This window comes from Leopardus geoffroyi, chromosome X (genome assembly GCF_018350155.1).
Source record: "Leopardus geoffroyi isolate Oge1 chromosome X, O.geoffroyi_Oge1_pat1.0, whole genome shotgun sequence".
NCBI classification, from domain to species: Eukaryota; Metazoa; Chordata; class Mammalia; order Carnivora; family Felidae; genus Leopardus; species Leopardus geoffroyi.
In genome coordinates, this window is record NC_059343.1 from 10417706 (window position 1) to 10438145 (window position 20440).

Genomic DNA, 20440 nt, shown 5'->3' on the forward strand with positions numbered 1-20440 from the left:
GCCCCTCCCGCCCCCGTGCACCTTGCAGATCCACCCCGGCTAATACGCCAGATCCCATCGAAGCAGCGCCACAAGCCTGGCAGGGTGCAGGCAGCCCAGACAGAGGCCACCCCACTCCACGGTGAGTCCTGCCCCTGGGAGAGGGGAAGAGGAGGTATACACCAGTCTGACTGTGGCCCCAGCGGTGGGCTGGGGGCAGACATCGGGTCTGACTGCGGCCCCGCCCACCAACGCAAGTTACTCCTGACAGCACAGGGGAAGAGCCCTGCAGTTCCGCGCCACCCCAGGGACTATCCAAAATGACGAAACGGAAGAATTCTCCTCAAAAGAAACTCCAGGAAGTAGCGACAGCTAATGAACTAATCAAAAACGATTTAAGCAATATAACGGCGCAAGAATTTAAAATAATATTTATAAAATTAATCGCTGGGCTTGAGAAACGTATAGAGGACAGCAGAGAATCTATTACTACAGAGATTAAGGGACTAAGAAAGGGTCAGGAGGAGCTAAAAAATGCTATAAATGAGCTGCAAAATAAAATGGAGGCAACCACAGCTCGGATTGAAAAGGCAGGGGAGAGAATAGGTGAATCAGAAGATAAAATTATGGAAAAAGAGAAAGCTGAGAAAAAGAGAGATAAAAAAATCCAGGAGCGTGAGGGGAGAATTAGAGAACCAAGTGATGCAATGAAACACAACAATATCCGTATAATAGGGATTCCAGAGGAGGAAGAGAGAGGGAAAGGTGCTGAAGGTGTACTTGAAGAAATAATAGCTGAGAACTTCCCTGATCTGGGGAAGGAAAAAGGCATTGAAATCCAAGAGGCACAGAGAACTCCCTTCAGACGTAACTTGAATCGATCTTCTCCTCGACATATCATAGTGAAACTGGCAAAATACAAGGATAAAGAGAGAATTCTGAAAGCAGCTAGGGATAAACGTGCTCTAACATATAAAGGGAGACCGATAAGACTCGTGACGGATCTGTCTACTGAAACTTGGCAGGCCAGAAAGGAAAGGCAGGAGATCTTCAATATGATGAACAGAAAAAAAATGCAGCCGAGAATCCTTTATCCAACAAGTCTGTCATTTAGACTAGAAGGAGAGATAAAGGTCTTCCCAAACAAACATGTGATTTTTAAATAAAATTTGGATCAGACTCTATATACTGTTTTTAAATAACTTTATTCAGGGGGTGCCTGGGTGGATCACTTAGTTAAACGTCCAATTTTGGCTCAGGTCGTGATCGTGTGGTTCACGAATTCGAGCCCCATATCGGGCTCTGTGCTAATAGCTCGGAGCCTGGAGCCTGCTTCCGATTCTGTGTCTCCTTCTCTCCCTCTCTGCCGCTCCCTACTCCCATTCTGTCTCACTCTCTCTCTCAAAAATAAAAAAAATAAGGGCACCTGGGTGGCTCAGTCGGTTAAGCATTTGACTTCAGCCCAGGTCATGATTTCATGGTTCATGGGTTTGAACCCCGCATTGGGCTCTGTGCTGACAGCTCAGAGCCTGGAGCCTGCTTCGGATTCTGTGTCTCCCTCTCTTTCTGCCCCTCCTCTGCTCATGCTCTCAATCTCTCTCTTTCTCTCTCTCTCTTTCTCTCTCTTTCCTTCTCTCTCTCAAAAATAAACATTAAAAAAAATTTTTTTAATGTAAAAACCATCTTTAAAAAATTTTTTTTTTAATTTTTTTTTAATGTTTATTTATTTTTGAGACAGAGAGATACAGAGCATGAACAGGGGAGGAGCAGAGAGAGAGGGAGACACAGAATCCGAAACAGGCTCCAGGCTCTGAGCTGTCAGCACAGAGCCCAACGCGGGGCTCGAACTCACGGACCGTGAGATCATGACCTGAGCCGAAGTCGGACGCTTAACCGACCAAGCCACCCAGGCGCCCCCAAAAAATTTAAAAATAAACATTAAAAATTAAATAACTTTATTCAGATATAATTTATACACCATACAGTTAACCTCCTTAAAGTGTATACACTTCAGTGGTTTTAAGTATATTTTCTACTGTGCGGTTCATCATCACAGTCCACTTTAGAGAAGATTTTCCACTTTCCCCAAGAAAAACTACACCCATTGGTAGCCACCCCCTTTCATTCTACCCCACTGGGTCCCCCCCCCCCCCCCCAGCCCCATCCGTCCACCCCAGCCCTAGTCAACCACTAATCCATTTTCTGTCTCTAGATTTGCCTATTCTGGGCATTTCGTATAAATGGAATCGTACAATCTGTGGTCTTCTGTGTTTTTAACCCAGCATAGTGTTTGTAAGGCTCATGCATGTTGTATATGTCAGAATTTCATATTTCTATTGCCACATACCACTCCATTGTATGGATATGCTACATTTTGCTTATCCATCAGTTGGCAGGCATTTGGGTTGTTTCCAATTGGGGGTTATTAAGAATAGTGCTGCTGTGAACATCTGCATGCAACTTTAACCATTTGAGACCTTCTAGTTTGTCTGAAGTTTGACAACATTCTTACATACACACCTTCCCCATCTCTCGTTTCCCTAATGTAAACTTGCAGAAGTCGAATCACTGACAAGGACGTTGCATTTTACAGAACTTGTCGGATGGTTTCTCTCTGCACTCTAGTGTCAGCCTGTGTGCTTAGTGATGGGCATTTAATATCAGGTCCTGTGAAATGGAAGCCCATGAGTTTCTTTTGAGACAGGTCCCTACCATCAAGATGCATATGTCTACGTGTAGACATGATGGGCAGATGTAGGTCCAAAGGTATTAGGTAGCAAGGTTATGTACCTTACGTGGAGAGAAAAATGGACTGGTTAGATAAAGGAAACATTTGCCTGCCCCGGATGAGGTTCACACAGATACAATCATCAAGCAACTTTTTGCACCTCGAAGTTACAAAATTAATGGAACCAAACTGGCCTGGGGACTGGTTTGGTCCAAAGTCATCACTTGTCCAGATTGCTTAGTCTGAACCCTTACCCTGTTGTTCAGAGGACTCGGTTGTCAGCACAGTGCCTTTTGACCCTGGGGGTCCACCGGGCCTGTCTGTGGCTGCCTCCCAACCTGTGCTATCTCACGATTTCTTCAGATGTCCTTGGGACGTCTAAACAGCATCCCCTTATTGTTCTGTTTCTCATTCTTTCATATTCAGAACAGTACCACTTAAAGATGATAAAATCAGCAAGTAGTTCAGTGATGTGGCTGAAGAGGGGGGGAAATGGTCCCGCCTTGCGCAGACTTCCCTGTTGATGCTGACACTGGCATGATTTCATGCCCAACAGGACCGCCAAATCCCATCCAAAGCAGTTGGCCAATCCGGATCCGCAAAGATCATGGATTTGTCCAACTTGAGATAGACAAAGTTCTAGAGTTCTTCCAGCAAGCTTCTTTTAAGTGACGGAATGCAGAAGCTGGTTGCATTGCTGCTTTTTTTTTCCCCCGCTACGGGGACTCAGACTTTTGAAACTGCAACGATAGCACATTGCAGATGCCGTTTTCTAACATGTCACACCCCTTTTTGTTACATAACTCAGAAAACACACAGGTAACTGGCAGAAAGTGCTGTGCTGCTATTAGGTCGCTGCGATTGGCAAGCACAAGCCTAAAAAAAATGGAACCTTCCTTTTTCTTTGCTGCTGTAAAGATGTCTGACGAGAACCACAGCTTCCCTTATTGAGCATTCGATGTCTAGAAGGAATTTTGAGGATCTTGGCAACCACGTTACTGAGCCAGAAACTTCGTGTGACTCAAGAGCACCTCCAGGGAACCGTTGTGGTCAGGGCCGTGTACGGAGTCCTCAAAAATTGCCCCACGGTGGCTTGGAAAAAGAAAGCCAAGCGTCTGTTGTCAGAATGGAAAGCTGTCTATAAGGACCTCCGCTTCAACGGACAGCCCGAAATCATTCCCTACGGGCGGAAATGAAGAAAAGCCAGGACTTTCTCATGACCCAAGTCGGGGTGAGGTACGGGGTGGCTCCGGTTCTCATTCATCATGCCACGATGTTGCAGAAGCCATTGAAATGATTGCGCCTGAAAACAGCACTAGTCCAGTGGAACCTGAGAAAAAGCATTTCACGGGCGGTGCCCCTCAATCCGCTGATGAGCAGTCCAGTGAGTTGCCGGATCCCACAGTACCTGTGAGAGCTAAAGGCACAGAGCTTTATGAAGCTTTAACGAGTTCTTCCATGGACCAGCAGCCCAAAGCCGACATGTGGCACAACTTCGCAAGAGACATTCTTACTCTCTATTTAAAGAACCTCAAAAAATACAAAACTTGTGTTAGAAGCAAAGTCGCCAATCTGAAGAACCCCCCCCCCCCCAAAATTCTCACTTACAACAAAGCTCGCTCTCTGGGACCATGTCGCCGAGAGAATTTGCCGAAACGACTGTCCTGGAAATGGCACACGAGGGCCTGAGCAGTTGAGAGCCGCATACACGGAATCTCGCATCCAGGAACACCACTTTCCCCGAGTGGTGGGGGGCACACAGACAAAATAAAATGCGGAAGCTGTGAGAAGTTCAGTTGCAAGGTCACCGTAGTCACCAGAGGAGCACTTTTCCTTCCAGGCTGGGTGCGGAACTCAAATCCAGACGAAGACACGATGACCTGTGTGATCTGTAACGCGTGTGGGGAGCAGTGGTACCACAGCAGGTGGGTGTGCCTGTAATTGCAAATAAATGTTCTCTTCACAAAGAGCCGGAGTGATGCCTTTTTTTTTTTTTTTTTTTTTTTTTTGGTACCACCCTTTTATGCTTGGTCTTAAAATCTTGTACACACTATTCTCAAAACAACCCTAAGAAGAAAGAAGGAAAGTCATTCGTTGAGGCTCACACCACCATCGCTAAAAGTTGACAGTTTGGGGAGAGAGTGGATGACTGTTGGCCCTGTGCTTTGTGGCCACTTAGTACTTTGCTGGACTCAAGAGCGTGGTTGAGAGCAGCTCAGCACACCCTAGAGCCTGTTAGAAATGCAGAGTCCTAGGCCTCGTGCTGCTGAGTCTGACTCTGCATTTCGGCAGGATCCCGGAGCAGTCCTGTTCAGGGTAGTTTGAGAAGTGCTGCTTTCGCAGTAGGCATATAGTTCTCGGCAGTGGCTGCATAGGAGAATCATCTGGGGAGCTTTGAAAACCCACTGGTGCTCAGGGCCCTCCCTAGAACAATGAAATCTGAATGCATGGGATCTGACCCAGGCATCAGCATTTCTTTAAAAAATTTTTTTTAACATTTTCATCTATTTTTGAGAGAGTGCAAGCGGGGGAGGGGCAGAGAGAGAGAGGGAGACCCAGAATCTGAAACAGGCCCCAGGCTCTGAGCTGTCAGCACAGAGCCCGACGTGGGGCTCGAACCCACGAACCATGAGATCATGAGCTGAGCCGAAGTTGGGACGCTCAACTGACTGAGCCACCCAGGTGCCCCATTAGTATTTCTTTTTTAATTCCTCAAGTTATTTTAAGATGCAGAGTTGAGAACTATTCACACACAGGCTCTCACTTGATTGTCTCACGGCTCTCAGACAAGAATGTCACTATACACTTTATAGATGAAGAAACAGGTCCACGGAGGTGCTGTGACTTGGCCGAGCCATGCAACCTTAACTAGCCCAACTCAAACTGCTCCCACATTGGCCTTCCAAATTCACTGTCCAAGACCGTCTCACCATTAACTTCTGAGAAATGTATTCCTGGAGATGTGTCTTTAGGCCCTAACATTGGACAGCTAGAGCTTTGTTACTGTTCCCTGTCTTTTCTCACATTACTGGTCTCTCCCTTGAACCATGAAAGTTATCCTGTAACTAATCCCACAGTTAGAATTTTGTTTCAAGTCCTCTTGCTTAGAGGAGGGGTGTGTGTGTGTGTGTGTGTGTGTGTGTGTGTGTGTTTTGTTTTTTGTGGGGGGTTTTTTGCACAAGTTCTCAAGAGTCTATAAACCGTTTATAAAATTTGGTTTCTGTTGTTAGCCTTCATGTTCTCAAGGCCGTGTGAGTTTAGATCTGGAGGAGCTGGAGGCGCCTGGGTGGCTCAGTCAGTTAAGCGTCCAACTCTTGATCCCAGCTCAGGTCTTGATCTCAGGTTTGTGAGTTGGGTTCCGTGCTGGGCATGAAGCCTACTGGGGAAAAAAAAAAAAAAAAAAAAAAAAGATCTGTAGGGAGGAAAAAAGCTCTCCTAGGCTGTATAGGTGGGACTCTGCAATTTAGCATGACCAAAGACAGAGTAACGAGAAAAACAGCTTATTAACATGTGCAGCGTAATACATGCAGGAGAAACTCAGTGATGAAGAACTCAAAGGGGTAGTTAGAACTTGGCCTTGTATAGTAGAACCTTAAAGAAGTGTACGTTTGTAGAGAAATGAGACAAAGGAAAAGGGCTTTAGGCTTTTAGGGGCAGCAAACTGTGGGAGGGTAAAATACGGGGGTGCTGACGGAAGATAATGTTTATTTAGGAAGGTTTGTTTGTGTAGACTCTTCTCCGTGCCATCCCGTCTCCAGCGATAAGATTGTTACCTCCTTCCTGGTAGAGGGTTCACAAGGGGCTTTTATGTTCTCCTTTCAGGCAGGTAGGTGGAAGGCGGAGAGCTCATTCCGTGTCTGCCTTTTCTCTTTCGCTCTCAGCGCAGAATGATCCTTATGCCAGCATGGCGTATCTGGGGACCACATATTTTGAACCCTGTTAGGTCTGAAATTCCAATTCTGCTTATGTAAAAACAGGCCTTCATGTGTCAGAGGCAGTCCATTGCCTCAGCCTTTGGATCTACCAATATTTCTCGAATGAATGAATCATGAAGAGGAAGTCAGTTCTTTAAGGCTTTTTTTTGCAGTGTTTAAGCAGTCTGTGCAATCCTTTCAGCACAACCTGCCTTCCGTATGATTACAGCTGGTTGTGTTCTCTTTTAAGAACTTAGAGGGCATTAATGGTTACAGTTTTTTTCTTGAGAGAGAGAGAGAACGAATCCCAAGCAGGCTCCACGCTGTCAGTGCAGAGCCCTCTGCAGGACTCGAACTCGCAAACTGAGATCATGACCTGAGCCAAAACCAAGAGTCGGACGCTTAACCAACTGAGCCACCCAGGCGCCCCAATGGTTACACTTTTAATAAGTTCACTTGTAAGTTCTCTCCAAGCCTACGTATTTTCACCAGTTCTTTCCCCCACCGCTCCTAACTTCTGAACCAGAGCTTTGAAGGCCTAACCACACATACAGCTTACCTGCCTCCTGCCGGAATTCCCCCAAATGTGCATAAAACTCAAATATGTTTGTGTCTTCAAATGGCTTGAGGCCACCACGTAGGAATTCTATTTTGATACCTTTTCTCCCTGTGGCTACCCAGGAATGTTCGTTGTGATGTAACATGCTAGTCTTATAAAGAGAAACTTGCAGAGTCGCCCAAAATTTCAAGTTTCACAAACTGGTTTCATGTGACTTGGAGTGATCTTAAAAACTATTCAGCGGTTATAAAAGAGCACATCACATGAAAACCAAGTGTTCGTGCCGTGTTTGTTTTTTGTGTGCGGTTTTTTGGGGTTTTTTTTGTACTGGAATTGTGCAAACTTAATTTGCAGACAGAAGCATTTGAAATGGCAATTCCTTTACTCCCCTAACATGTAAAAATCTGGGTAGTCTTTCTCATTTCCTATCAACTTTGTAATGTGGGTTTTTTTCTTTTAGCCAATGAGACAGCATTACATTTTATTTTTTTTTTTTTAATTTTTTTTTTCAACGTTTATTTATTTTTGGGACAGAGAGAGACAGAGCATGAACGGGGGAGGGGCAGAGAGAGAGGGAGACACAGAATCGGAAACAGGCTCCAGGCTCTGAGCCATCAGCCCAGAGCCCGACGCGGGGCTCGAACTCACGGACCACGAGATCGTGACCTGGCTGAAGTCGGATGCTTAACCGACTGCGCCACCCAGGCGCCCCCAGCATTACATTTTAAAGTACAATCATTCCTTCACATTCTCTGTCTTAGCCGCTAAAAAAAAAAAAAAAAAAAGTGTTTTTCTTTAAAATTGCTCGTGGGAGAAAGGAGCTTTCATTTATTTTTTTATGTTTTTTTTTTTATTTTTATTTAAAAAAAAATTTTTTTTTTCAACATTTATTTATTTTTGGGACAGAGAGAGACAGAGCATGAACGGGGGAGGGGCAGAGAGAGAGGGAGACACAGAATCGGAAACAGACTCCAGGCTCCGAGCCATCAGCCCAGAGCCCGACGCGGGGCTCGAACTCATGGACCGCGAGATAGTGACCTGGCTGAAGTCGGACGCTTAACCGACTGCGCCACCCAGGCGCCCCTTTTTATGTTTATTTTTGAGGGAGAGAGAGTGCATGGGGGAAGGGCAGAGAGAGGGGGGGAGATGAGACTCCCGAGCTGGTTCCGCACTGTCAGCACAGAGCTTGAACTCAGAAACCGTGAGATCATGACCTGAGCTGAAATCAAACGTCGGACACTTAAGTGAGTGAGTCACGCAGGCACCCCAAGGAGCTTTCATTTAATTTGAAATCGTGTTTACAGGAACGGCAAGTGCAGAGGCCCCGAGGTGGGGGGCGGCTGACACAGACCAGGTAGAGCAGGAGTCCACCGGGGCTGAGGAGCCGTGGCAAGAGGAAGAAGGATGAGAGGTGACGTCTAAGAGCCATTGGGTTTGTTAAGGCCCTTGTCAATCACGACAAGGACTTTGGTTTTTTTCCCCAGCCCAATGGGAAGCCACTGAGGCCAGGGAGCTGGTAGTGACACCGTTTGAATGGCCTTTGGGAAAGGTCCCTGTGCCTCATCAAGTTAGATGGGTGGGGGGGAAGCAAGAAGGGATGCAGACCACCCAGTTAGGTGGCCATAGCAATGGTCCAAATGTCGTGTAACTGGTTTCAAACACCAAGGCTGGTCTCCCTGCATCTTTATAGTGGACTAAGTCCTTGGTGACAGGGTTCGGGACGCGGTACTCCAAAATGCGGCACCTTGGCGCATTGAATAAGCTGAAGGAATCTGAGTGACCCTCTGCCCCTCCCTTCTCCCCTGAGGCAGGTCCCAAGACCCTCCAGGGAAAGGTGCCCTCCCGGTTCAGCGGGCAAGAGCAGAGGCGGGGACACGGAGGGGAATCCGAACGAAGAGGCCTTTCTAGGTTTCCCCCTTAGCTCGTGCCCTTCTGTCCTATCCCGTTTCTCCGTGATGCTTCACTCTTCCTCAGGCCGAGTATAAAAGCACACCAAACAAAAAACAAAAAACAAACCCAGAAGACAAATCCCACCGGCTTAACTGCGTCTTGGGCTTCCTTTCCTTCCGAAGGCTCCTGTGTCCCGTTAAAATTTAACTTACATACACGTGACCGCTTTCTTTCCTCTCGTTAATCTGCCTTTTGTCACAGAGCCCCAGCCGAGAGCCTAGATGGGGGTAGAAGAAAAAAGATCCCTCTTCCTTCCTTATGTTGGCAGTTTGGCAAATGGACGTTTCATCAGCTCCAACCCACCCCACCCCACATCCCCTAGCCGCGCGGGCCCGCAATACAAATCAGCTAACAGCACGGAAACGCAGCCCCCGGCGCGTGGAGCCTGGATCTCGTTGCCGCGGTTCCGGGAGTCCCTGCAAAGGGCCCGAAGCGTCAGCTGTTACACCTGAATGCGGAAGGGCTCTTTGGGACTTGGCCCACATCACTCTCCTTTTGTCCCTGTTACTTTTTTTAGATAAAAAAAGTTGGATACAATTGCGGCTCTGTGTCTTTCCCCAGCACTTCCCCGGCTGAGAGGCCCCTTTCACGGCGCTATTACCATTTCTAAACACCAGCCAGGAAGCCGCAGCTGGCAGCTGCCTTCGCCGCCGGGGGCCCAGCTTCATCTCTCAGGTCAGATCGCTTTCTTTATGACTTCCCAGTAGATGCAAAAGAGTTTACAAAAATACTTTCCTACCTCGCCGGGGTATTTATTGTATGTACCTACATTATAGCAGGCGTTCGTCTTGCTTTCAGCACAGCGCACAAATCAAAAGGAGAGGGGAGGACAGCTTCGTGCAATCCCCTTGGCGTGATTCTTGAAAATGAGGTTTGCAGAGATGTTGCTGTACGTTATCGGAAACGCTGTGCAGTAGTGATTGCACAGGGCTGCGTTGCCGGGTGCTGGGGGCAATGAGACGATCAGGAGCCAACCCAGGGCTCGGGGAGCCACAGCGTGATGTAGCTGGCTATCATTTTCCAGTTGCAGAGCCAGGAGCGGGGCATGGACTGACTGACGGACCCGGCAGGGCTGCAGGGTACCCGGAAGAATCAGGGAGGGCTTCGCGGAGGCTGTGACCCTTAGGGTAAATCTGGAGATGAAGTTAGCCAGGCAGAGGAAGAGGGAAGGGGATCCCATCACCATATTTGCTAGATTCCTGGCCCTTTATATACAGCATCTCCTTTCATCTTCACGACTACCCTGCCGGCATTTTAGGGATGAGGAAACTGAGGCAGAGAGAGATTAAGTGACTTGCGCAGGAGGCACACAGCGACAAAACCAGGTAGGGTGCTGTTTGGGGGCTTTTTTCTTGCATATCCGTTCGCTTCCAGAAACATCCTGACTTCCTGTTAATTCCACCCAAGGTACCACTGTTTTATAGTTGTGGTTTGTTTTTTTCAATGACCAGAGTGTGTGATTTCTAGACTCCACCTTGCTCCAGTGCTGTGCATCCCTCCCTCTGATGGAGAGATCAGCCGGGGGCACCAGCCACCCATGCTGGGGCTCCTGACACGGCACCCTTCCCAAACCTTGTGGCGTCCATGCGGCTTATCCGGCTTTCTGAAAAGCAAGTGATTTTTAAAATACTTAAATTTTAAAACAGAAAAACATATAGCTTTTAGGGGCACCTGGGTGGCTTAATAGGGTAAGTGTCTGACTTCGGCTCAGGTCATGATCTCAGGGTTCGTGAGTTCCAGCCCTGCATCGGGCTCTGGGCTGACAGCTCGGAGCCTGGAGCCGGCTTCGGATTCTGTGTCTCCCTCTCTCTCTGCCCCTTCCCCGCTCGTGCACATGCATTCTCTTTCTCTCTCAAAAATAAATAAACATTAAAAAAAAAAAAAAAAACAGAAAAACATGGAGCTTTTAAAGGGACATTTATATGTTTATATATATATTTTTTAATTTGAAGACTATAAGTGTATAAATGCAGCTTCAACTATCATTTCCTCTAAAATATAGTGGCGTTAATATCTTCATTCTCTGTGTAACATAGGGAAACTATATAACAAAGATAACAGTCAATTATGACAAAGTAACCAAGCTGTTTTCTATCCTTTGTTAAATTATTGCAAGCATCCTGCAGGACAATTTTTTAAAAAAAGAATTAAATTTGTTGGACATATTCTTGCTTTCTTTTAAAATATCAACAAGGTACAAATAGGAGTCATTACTCTTTTTCAAATGATGACACATATTTTTTAAGATTTTTAAAATTTATTTTTTATTTACTTTTATTTATTCATTTTTTTTTTAATTTACATCCAAGTTAATTAGCATATGGTGCAACAATGATTTCAGGAGTAGATTCCTTATAGTGCCCCTTACCCAGTTAGCCCATCGCCCCTCCCACACCCCCTCCAGTAACCCTCAGTGTGTTCTCCATATTTAAGAGTCTCTTCTGTTTTGTCCCCCTCCCTGTTTTTGTTATTTTTGCTTCCCTTCCCTTATGTTCATCTGTTTTGTCTCTTAAAGTCCTCATATGAGTGAAGTCATATGATCTTTGTGATGACACATATTTTTTACAAAATCTAAAACGGCCATGGGAAAGTTACAGATCTAATTAATAAAGAAAATATTGCCCATTCAAACACTTCACTATTTTTAGACGATGTTCACTTTCAAAAAGTGTAACAAACATCGAGAGAGCTCCCCAGCTGCTGCTTTGAAATCATCAAAATGGCATCCTAATTTGCTAAATTCACCGTTGTGGATGGAAACAAGACGTTTCCAAGTTTGCCCGGTGGGGTCCTCCGGCCGGGTCCGCCTCGTGCACCGAGAGCGGTAAGGACGGAGCTGCAAACCATTTTCCGTTTTCTGTCCCCAACCACAGCATAGCAGAACTTGTCCACGCAAGCCCTGCTCCACTTGGCTCTGGCCCATGGCAGGGGACCCAAGCGCGCGTCTGTGGGGCCAGCTGAAGGGGGTGGTCACCCACATCTGACCGGAGAGAACCCCCAGGTTTAAGTGGCTTGTGTGTTGGCATGTGTGAGTCCACCGGGGGCTCTCGCCTGTCGTGTCGTCTCACACCGAGGACTTCCATCTCTACAGCTCTGTTTTCATGCAACAGATGCATTCCCCCCTCCCCCCAGCTTTGTGACATCTCACAAGTTGCTGAGCAGAAAGTTTCCAGGCATGTTAGTGGATTTCAATATCATTTCAAAACGAGCCGGTGGCTAAAGGGCCTGGGGGTTTCTTTCCAGGATGATGAGGATGTTCACAAATTGACGGTGGTGATGGTTCACGACTGCGAATATGCTAAGCACCATCGAATTATGCACTTGACACGGGCGAACTGTGTGGTCTGTGACTGAGATCTCAGTAAATAAAGCTGTTGGACAAAAATCAAACGAACTGAGGGAGGGAATGGACATAGGACCTCTCTTGGATATTGATCTCAGCGAGTCATTGTGAACCTTTAGTATATTCCCGCGTGTAATGGAGAAATAATGGCAGTCTTCCTCAAAGGGGCCTTGCGGGAGGCTCCCCTGCCAGTTTGCACTGACGAGAGAGAGAGAGAGAGAGAGAGAGAGAGAGAGAGAGAGAGAGAAGCCTCTGTCCAGGCAGTTGGCTGGGCCCCAGCCTTTGCATTTGTGCGTAGAAGGCCCCTCCCGCTTTCACAAAACAAACAGGGCTAAAGTTTCCACCCACCATCATCGCTCCTTGCGTTTCTTCCCCGCTTGTCAGGCCACAGACCTGAGCTGCACTGTGTCAGTGACATCAAGCCCCTAGAACACAGAAAATCTTAGAGCAGTGCCATTCGCGTGCCCGGTTAGATCTGCATTCAGAGAAGAAACTGCAGATGAATTCAGCGCGCCACTCCCGCCGCCTCGCAGTGAGGCCCTGGGCTCATCGGCCGCAGCCAGACCTGGGAGCGAGTACCAAACCGCTTAGACCCGTTGGATCGGAATGTACATTGTCGCCAAGCCCTCGGTGACTCCTCACAATGCGTGTTGTAGTCTGCGCGCGCGCTCTCCTGACCGCAGCAAGTGGGCCTGGGAACTCCGCCTTCCGGCTTCTGCTTGGGGATGAGATGCCCGAGTTTCTAGCTAACACGGGTCTCTCAACTCTCGTCTTGGCCACGAACCACCTCCAACGTCCGCACTGCTACATGCAGGGGACAACTCTCAGCCCCACTCGACCCTCTCGCTTCCTTCTCGGGCACGCTTGTCACGTGGCTGGCAGTGGGTTGCGGCCACTCTGTCTCAATGTTGTTTGTTGGTTCCTCGCGACCTTCCTAACCTCTTAACTTTGGAGTGTCCAGAGTTTCCTAATCGGACACCTTCTGTATCTACATTCATTCCGTACCGTCTATGTGCGAATGACTCCCCCTCTTTATGGTTCAGCTTGTGTCTCTCCTCTGAATTCCAGGCCCCCAAATCTAACAGCCTCCTTGAGAACCCTACTTGGATGTCTAAAGCGTCTCAGACTTTGTCTATCTTTCTTTAAGTTTATGTATTTATTTTTGAGAGATACAGAGACCATGAGATCACGACCTGAGCTGAAACCGAGAGTCGGACGCTCAACCGACTGAGCCACGCGGGCGCCCCTAAACTCAAGCTTCTGACCTTCTCTCCAACACGACTTCTCCACTTAATAGCAACTCCACACTTGCATAACTTAAGCTAGAAACCAGGCAGGGATGACCGACTCCTTTCTTTCTCTCGTATTAAGCTTCCAATCAATCAGCAAATCCTATTGGCTCTATTCCAAAGAATAAGAAGGCCAACTTAAAAACAGGCAGAAGATTCGGGGCGCCTGGGTGGTTGAGCGTCCAACTCTTGATTTGGGCTCAGGTCATGATCCCAGGGTTGTGGGATCGAGCCCCACGTCAGGTTCACCCTGACAGTGTGGAGCCTGCTTGGGATTCTCTCCCCACCCCCCACCCCCCCACCCAGCCCCTGTTCTTCTCCCACTTGTGCATGTGCATGTTCTCTCTCTCCCTCTCCCTCTCTCTTTCTCAAATAAATAAACCTAAAAAAATAAATTCTCTCTCTCCCTCCTCCCCTCTCCTTCACTCACACCCTCTCTAAAAATAAATAAATAAATAAACAAACAAACAAATTTTTTAAATGGGCAAAACCGGGGCTCTTGGTGGCTCAATTGTTTGAGCGTCTGACTCAGGCTCAGGTCATGATCTCACAGCTCGTGAGTTCGAGCCCCGCGTCAGGCTCTGTGCTGACAGCTCGGAGCCTGGAGTCCGCTTCGGATTCTGTGCCTCCCTCTCTCTCTGCCCCAACCCACTCGCATTCTGTCTCTGTCTCTCTCAAAAATAAATAAACACTTAAAAAAATTTTTTTTACAAAAAATAAATAAAATAAATAAGTAAATAAAAATAAAAATGGGCAAAAGATTTAAATAGACATTCCAGCAAAGAAGATCAAAGGAGATACAGTCATGTCCAATAAGCACATGAAAAGATGTTTAACATCATTAGTCATGGGAAAATGCCAATTAAGACGGCCATGAGACACCACTTTGTGCCCGCTATGGTGGCTCTAATCAAAAAACTGGAAAATAACGAGGGTTGGCGAGGATGTAGAGAGATCGGAAATCTGTGCTTTGATGGTGGGGATGTAAAATGGTGCAGCCACTTTGGAAAACAGTTTGGCAGTTTCTCAAGAAGTTAAATGCAATTTTACTATACAACCCAGTAATTTCACACCTTGGTACCTACGCAAGAGATATGAAAACGTAAGCCCCCACAAAGACTTGTATGGGAGAGTTCACAGCCGCATCATTCACGATAGGCAAAAAGTGTAACAACCCAGCTGTTCATCAACCGGTGAATGGACAAATGATGGTCTGTCCATTAAAAACATACATTTACTGGGGCGCCTGGGTGGCGCAGTCAGTTAAGCGTCCGACTTCAGCCAGGTCACGATCTCGCGGTCCGTGAGTTCGAGCCCCGCGTCAGGCTCTGGGCTGATGGCCCAGAGCCTGGAGCCTGTTTCCGATTCTGTGTCTCCCTCTCTCTCTGCCCCTCCCCCGTTCATGCTCTGTCTCTCTCTGTCCCAAAAATAAATAAACGTTGAAAAAAAAAATTAAAAAAAACAAAAACAAAAACATACGTTTACTAAGTGCAAGAAGCCAGTCATAAAAGACCGCACTTTCTGTGACTTCAGTTACATGAAATGCAGTTACATGAATAGGCAACTCGGTAAGGACGGAGGTAGATGCGTAGTGGCCGGGGGCTGGGGGTTGGCCTGGGGAGTGACTGCTAATGGGGGTCTTTAAAATATTTTAAAGTTGGTTTGCGGTGATGGCTGCACAACCCTGGAAAACTCTGCACAGACGCTCTAAAAATCATTGAATTGTGTACTTAAGATGAGTGAACTTTGCTGTATGTAAATTGCACCTCAGTGAAGCTGTTATAAACATCTAGAATCTGACTGCATTATGTCCTCTGCCACCGTAGATAATAGATAATTGTCCGGTTGCCTTCTTTGTACGTTGTTTTCCATTTTAGTGTTCAATAGCACTGTCATCAGAAATAAAAAAGGAAAAGGAGATAAAAAAAAAAAAAGTTCTGTATGTTCATTTTAGTTCCCAGAAGACCCTGCAAATCTTAGGTAAGGAACATAGTTGAAAGAGTTGTGGGGCGCCTGGGTGGCTCAGTGGGTTGAGCGTCCAACTCTTGATTTCGGCTCAGGTCGTGATCCCAGGGTGGTGGGATCAACCCCGCGTCATGCTCTGTGCCCAGCATGGAGCCCACTTACGGTTCTCTCTCTCTGCCTCTGCCCCTCTCGCTCTGCCCCTCTCCCCTGCTCACATGCGCTCTCTCTCTCTAAAATAAAAAAAAGAAAAAGTCGTTTGGTGATTTTGTTGCTGTTGATTTTTTGTCTGTATTACAGAACGTGCTTGGCTAGATATACGTCAGTAATTCTGAAAGTGCCTCTTTGAAAATAATCATCCCCAAATCACATTATATGAACACTATCTGCCACTTACGAGGTTTTTTTTCACTCGTTTCTAGTATATTCACAAAATTGTACCACCATCACCATCATCTAATTCCAGAACATTTCCATCACCGCCCCCGAAAAACACCTTAAACCCATTAGCAATCAGTTCCCATTCTGCCCTCTGCCGAGGCCCTGGGAACCACTAATCTACTTTCTGTCTCTATGGATTTGCCTACCCTGGACATTTCCTATCAGTGGAATCATGTAATATGTGACTTTGTGTCTGACTTGTTTCACATGTGTATTTTGGGGGGTTTTTTGTTTTGTTTTGTTTTTTAACTCAAGAAGCAAACCATATTTTACTAACCAAAGGAACTGAACTGGCCTTTATTTAAAGTGCAGCTTTAACTGAATTTACATAAATAAATTAACATTTACATCTGTCATAATTGCACTTCTCCACATTTTTATGTCAGTAATTTTTGGTAATCACATGTTAAAACTTGACATTTTGAGGGTGCCTGGGTGGCTCAGTCGGTTGGGTGACCCACTCCGGCTCAGGTCATAATCTCGCGGTTTGTGAGTTCGAGCCCTGCGTCGGGCTCTGTGCTGACGGCTTGGAGCCTGGAGCCTGCTTCGGATTCTGTGTCTCCCCCTTTCTCTGCCCCTCCCCAACTCATGCTTTGTCTCTCTCTGTCTCAGAAATAAATAAACATTTAAAAAAAACTTGACATTTGAAAGACAAAAAAAAAAAAACCCCACTTATCTACAAGATAAAGGTCACAAGATTTTTTTTTTAAGAAAAGGGAAATGATATTTTCCCCTACTTACTGTCATTGGCCAAGTTGAGTTCAGTCTGATTTCATCACTACAACCATTGTCTTTAGTAAAGACTTGTAGCCATTGTTTAGTAAGGAGCAAAGTTACGAATTCCTAGCCACATGTTGGATCAGTTTTTTCTCCCCTGCATGCCTTCTTCCAAACACACATACCGTGAGGTATAAAATTACTGTGCATTTGCAATCTATGACTTCCCAAAAAAAGAATTATGTGGTTTGCTATAAGGCGGTCTGTTCCTCACACAATTCCATTGTATCTCTAGGCTGAGAGATTTCACACTTAGCTCCTCCCGTGAATTCTCTCCAACCTATCTCTCCTCTATTTTCTCACTGCTTCATGTTATTTGGGGGCATGGTTTTTTTTTTCCCCTCCTCTAACTGCCCATTAAATTCCTGTGCCCATCTTAGTGATGTTTGTATCCCTCAAAGCCCCAAGATTAACTCCGAGTGTGGTAGATGGCTTAATTCAATGTTGTAAAATAGGTTTTTACTTAGAGTGGAATTTCAATCATTCATATGTATTTCTGTTCTACATATGCCACCCCACACTTTGGAAGGACCGCATCTAACTTTAATAAAGTGGATCAAACGTGACTATTGTTAGTGTTTCAAACCCAATATCCAAAAAACAAAAAAACAAAAAAACAAAACAAAACCAAATTATTTGAAATAAATCTATTTCATTCATGTTATGGCATTTGAAACTTGCCAAATCGATCACACAAAGCCCTGAGTCATAAGAGCTGTGTTAAACTGTGTTATTGCTCAAGTATTTGATGACCTTCCCGGGGAGACAGTTCTAGAATACCATACTACTGACATCAGATTTGCCACGTGACTTGCAGCATCCCGTCCCTCCCTTTAGAAGGATTGTATATCCTAATTCGCGACTTGCTTTGGCCAAGGACACATGGGTGGAAATGATGCCTGTCACTTCCAGGCAGAAGCTTTAAGAGCCAGCAGCTGTAGTATTGTGGTCTCTTTTCTCTCAACCAATGAGACCTGCACTGTATCTGACAAGGGCTTCTCCTTTGGCTCAGGTTCATCAGCTTGGGTCCAGAGGGAGCGTGACCTAGAATAAGCCCCTGAGAGTTGGTGGGGGTGGGGGAGGTCATCTTTTTTACCACAGCATGGCTGAGCCTAAGCTGGTCGATACAAAAGTGTTGAGAGGTATCATTCCAATTACCTGAATTTATATTATGAATCACGGTAAATTTGTACTGGATGATCTATAAGATACATTCTAACTTTGTACCACTCGGAGTTTGTACAGTTGACCCTTGAACAGCACAGATTTGAACTGCTCAGGTCCATTTATACGTGGATTTTAAGTATATGTATACACACACACATATATATTTATTGTATGATTTTATTATAAGAGTACAGTATATAATACATACACAAAATATGTGTTAATTGACTGTTTATACTATTGGCTAAGGCCTCTGACCACAGTAGGCTGTTAGTAGTTTTGGGGGAGTCAGAGTTTTATACAGATTTTTGACTGCATGGGAGTCAGTGCTCCTAACCCCCATGTTGTTCAAGTATCGACTGTGGTTTCAAATAAAGACATCAAATCCTTCTAACTTAGAAAAGGGACTTCTCAGGGAGATATGGAGTAGTTCTCAGAGGCAAGGCTGGAGTATGGAGTTTGGACAGTGGACAGGAACAATGAGAATCCACAACACGAATGGCCTGATCAAGATGCTGTCACTGCTGGGCGGAAGGCGCTGCCCCTGGCATCATCACCTCTGGCACCATCTGTGGTCACGAGATACCAGAGGCCGCCACTACACGTGCCGGAATGAACTTTGAACTCTTCCAGCATCTCTGTGTTCCCTGCCTAAGATTCAGATCTTCAAAGAGAGTATCTGATTGGCCTTGGGTCTCATGCCTGTATCCTTGTTGCCAGGGTTCTGGAAGAGCGAGTATCTAAGTATCTGGCCTTTAGAGCTTCCATAATGAAAAGACTCACAAAATAGTTGGCTCCCTGGGGTGCCCGGGTGGCTCAGTCGGTTAAGCATCCCACTCTTGATTTCCACTCAGGTCATGACCTCACGGTTGTGAGATCGAGCCCCTCCTTGCGCTGGGCATGGAGCCTGCGTAAGATTCTCTTTTCCTCTCCCTTTGCCCCCCCCCCCCAAATATCCGACTTATTGCTCAAAAAAGTACTGTAACATGGAATTCAAAATTTAAATAAAAATTACCCAGAATCCTGCTGCCCCAGTGATTCAACTGTTTTGATTTTCCTTGTTGCTTGCCATTCTTTTTTTAAATAAACACTCATATGCAGAAACACCCACAAACACACACAGACAGGCACACACACACACACACACAGAAATATACTTTTTATATAATGTAGCCATGGTGTCCCTGGAATTTCCCTTCTACTGCCTTTAAAGGCAAAGTTCATTTATGACTCACATTCATCAGGCAATCAGCAAAGGGATCAGATTCCCCCCTACATTCCAGAATCGCAATGCCTGCTCCATTCTGCCATCTGTAATTACCTGAGTGAAGCTATGTTTAGAATGTGGTGGAGAAAGATCACTATTCCAAATGCACCTAATATTTTTTAAGAGAATACTTCAGATCTAAGCGTGGCTAGAGAAACGACTCTAATTTCGGTTCTCCCATCAATTATGAAGATTTTCTAATAGTTTGCCTCTTTTCTTTAGAGTTGTAATGAGTGCTACCGTGTTCTAGGTTCTTAATAGACTGTTGTTCTCTCAACCAGTATCACCTGTCCACACCCTTCCCACTGCTGTTTGCTTGTCTTTAGGGCTCAGCACACGTCACCGCCTTCATGCCTCCTCTGATACCATCCCCCTGCATTCCCACCAACTGCACCTTGTTTATTTCCTTCAAGGCCCTTAATCCAATTTGTAACTGCACATTCGTTTCGTTGCTTATTGAATGTCTCTTCTCGTCACGAAGGTAAGTTCATATGATGTCAACACAGCTGGGAGACAGCAGCGAAAATGCAGGGGTGCTTGGGGACACCCCTGGAATTCTTCTGCAGCTTGTCCCACCGTCGTATTCTCAGCACCTGGAGCAGCGTGGGCCCTCTCTACCTATTTGCCGAATCACCACGTATTAGCATGAAATGACTTTGCATTTCCTGCAAAATCTGAAAACCACCCAAGGGAAGGGAGTAGATGTGTGTCTATACCGCGGGCATTGGAAGGGTTTGGGCTGGTGTGGTGGTGACCCACAGACTGGGAACGTGCCAGTTGTGTTGGCTCCTGACTCTTCTGCTCCCTCTCTTCTGACAGTGGGCAGGCCGATGGAAGGAAGTATGTTGGGGGCTCTTGATTCCCGGGTAACCGTTGAACACCAACCACTATACAGAAATCATGGGACCCATGAAAGAACATGCGTTCCGTCATGGCTGCGAATCAGACTTTCCACTTGATCGCTTCCATCTGAAGATCGCAAATTCTGAAAGTTTCTCGCTGACGATATACAGATTAAGGACGATGCTACTCTTTGTTTTTGGATTTAGTCTTCCTTTTTAAGC

The 20440-nt window shown here is 46.1% G+C and overlaps 1 protein-coding gene across 1 annotated transcript; it reads left to right on the top strand.

Moving 5' to 3' along the window:
• The first annotated feature begins 2720 nt into the window (after positions 1-2720).
• TCEANC (transcription elongation factor A N-terminal and central domain containing) lies at positions 2721-4676 on the top strand. Its single transcript, XM_045472599.1, is given in 7 exon segments — positions 2721-2733; positions 3646-3718; positions 3720-3854; positions 3856-4288; positions 4291-4393; positions 4396-4467; positions 4470-4676. Coding segments are annotated over 7 exon segments (1008 nt in total). The 3' UTR covers positions 4649-4676.
• The last annotated feature ends 15764 nt before the right edge of the window (positions 4677-20440 follow it).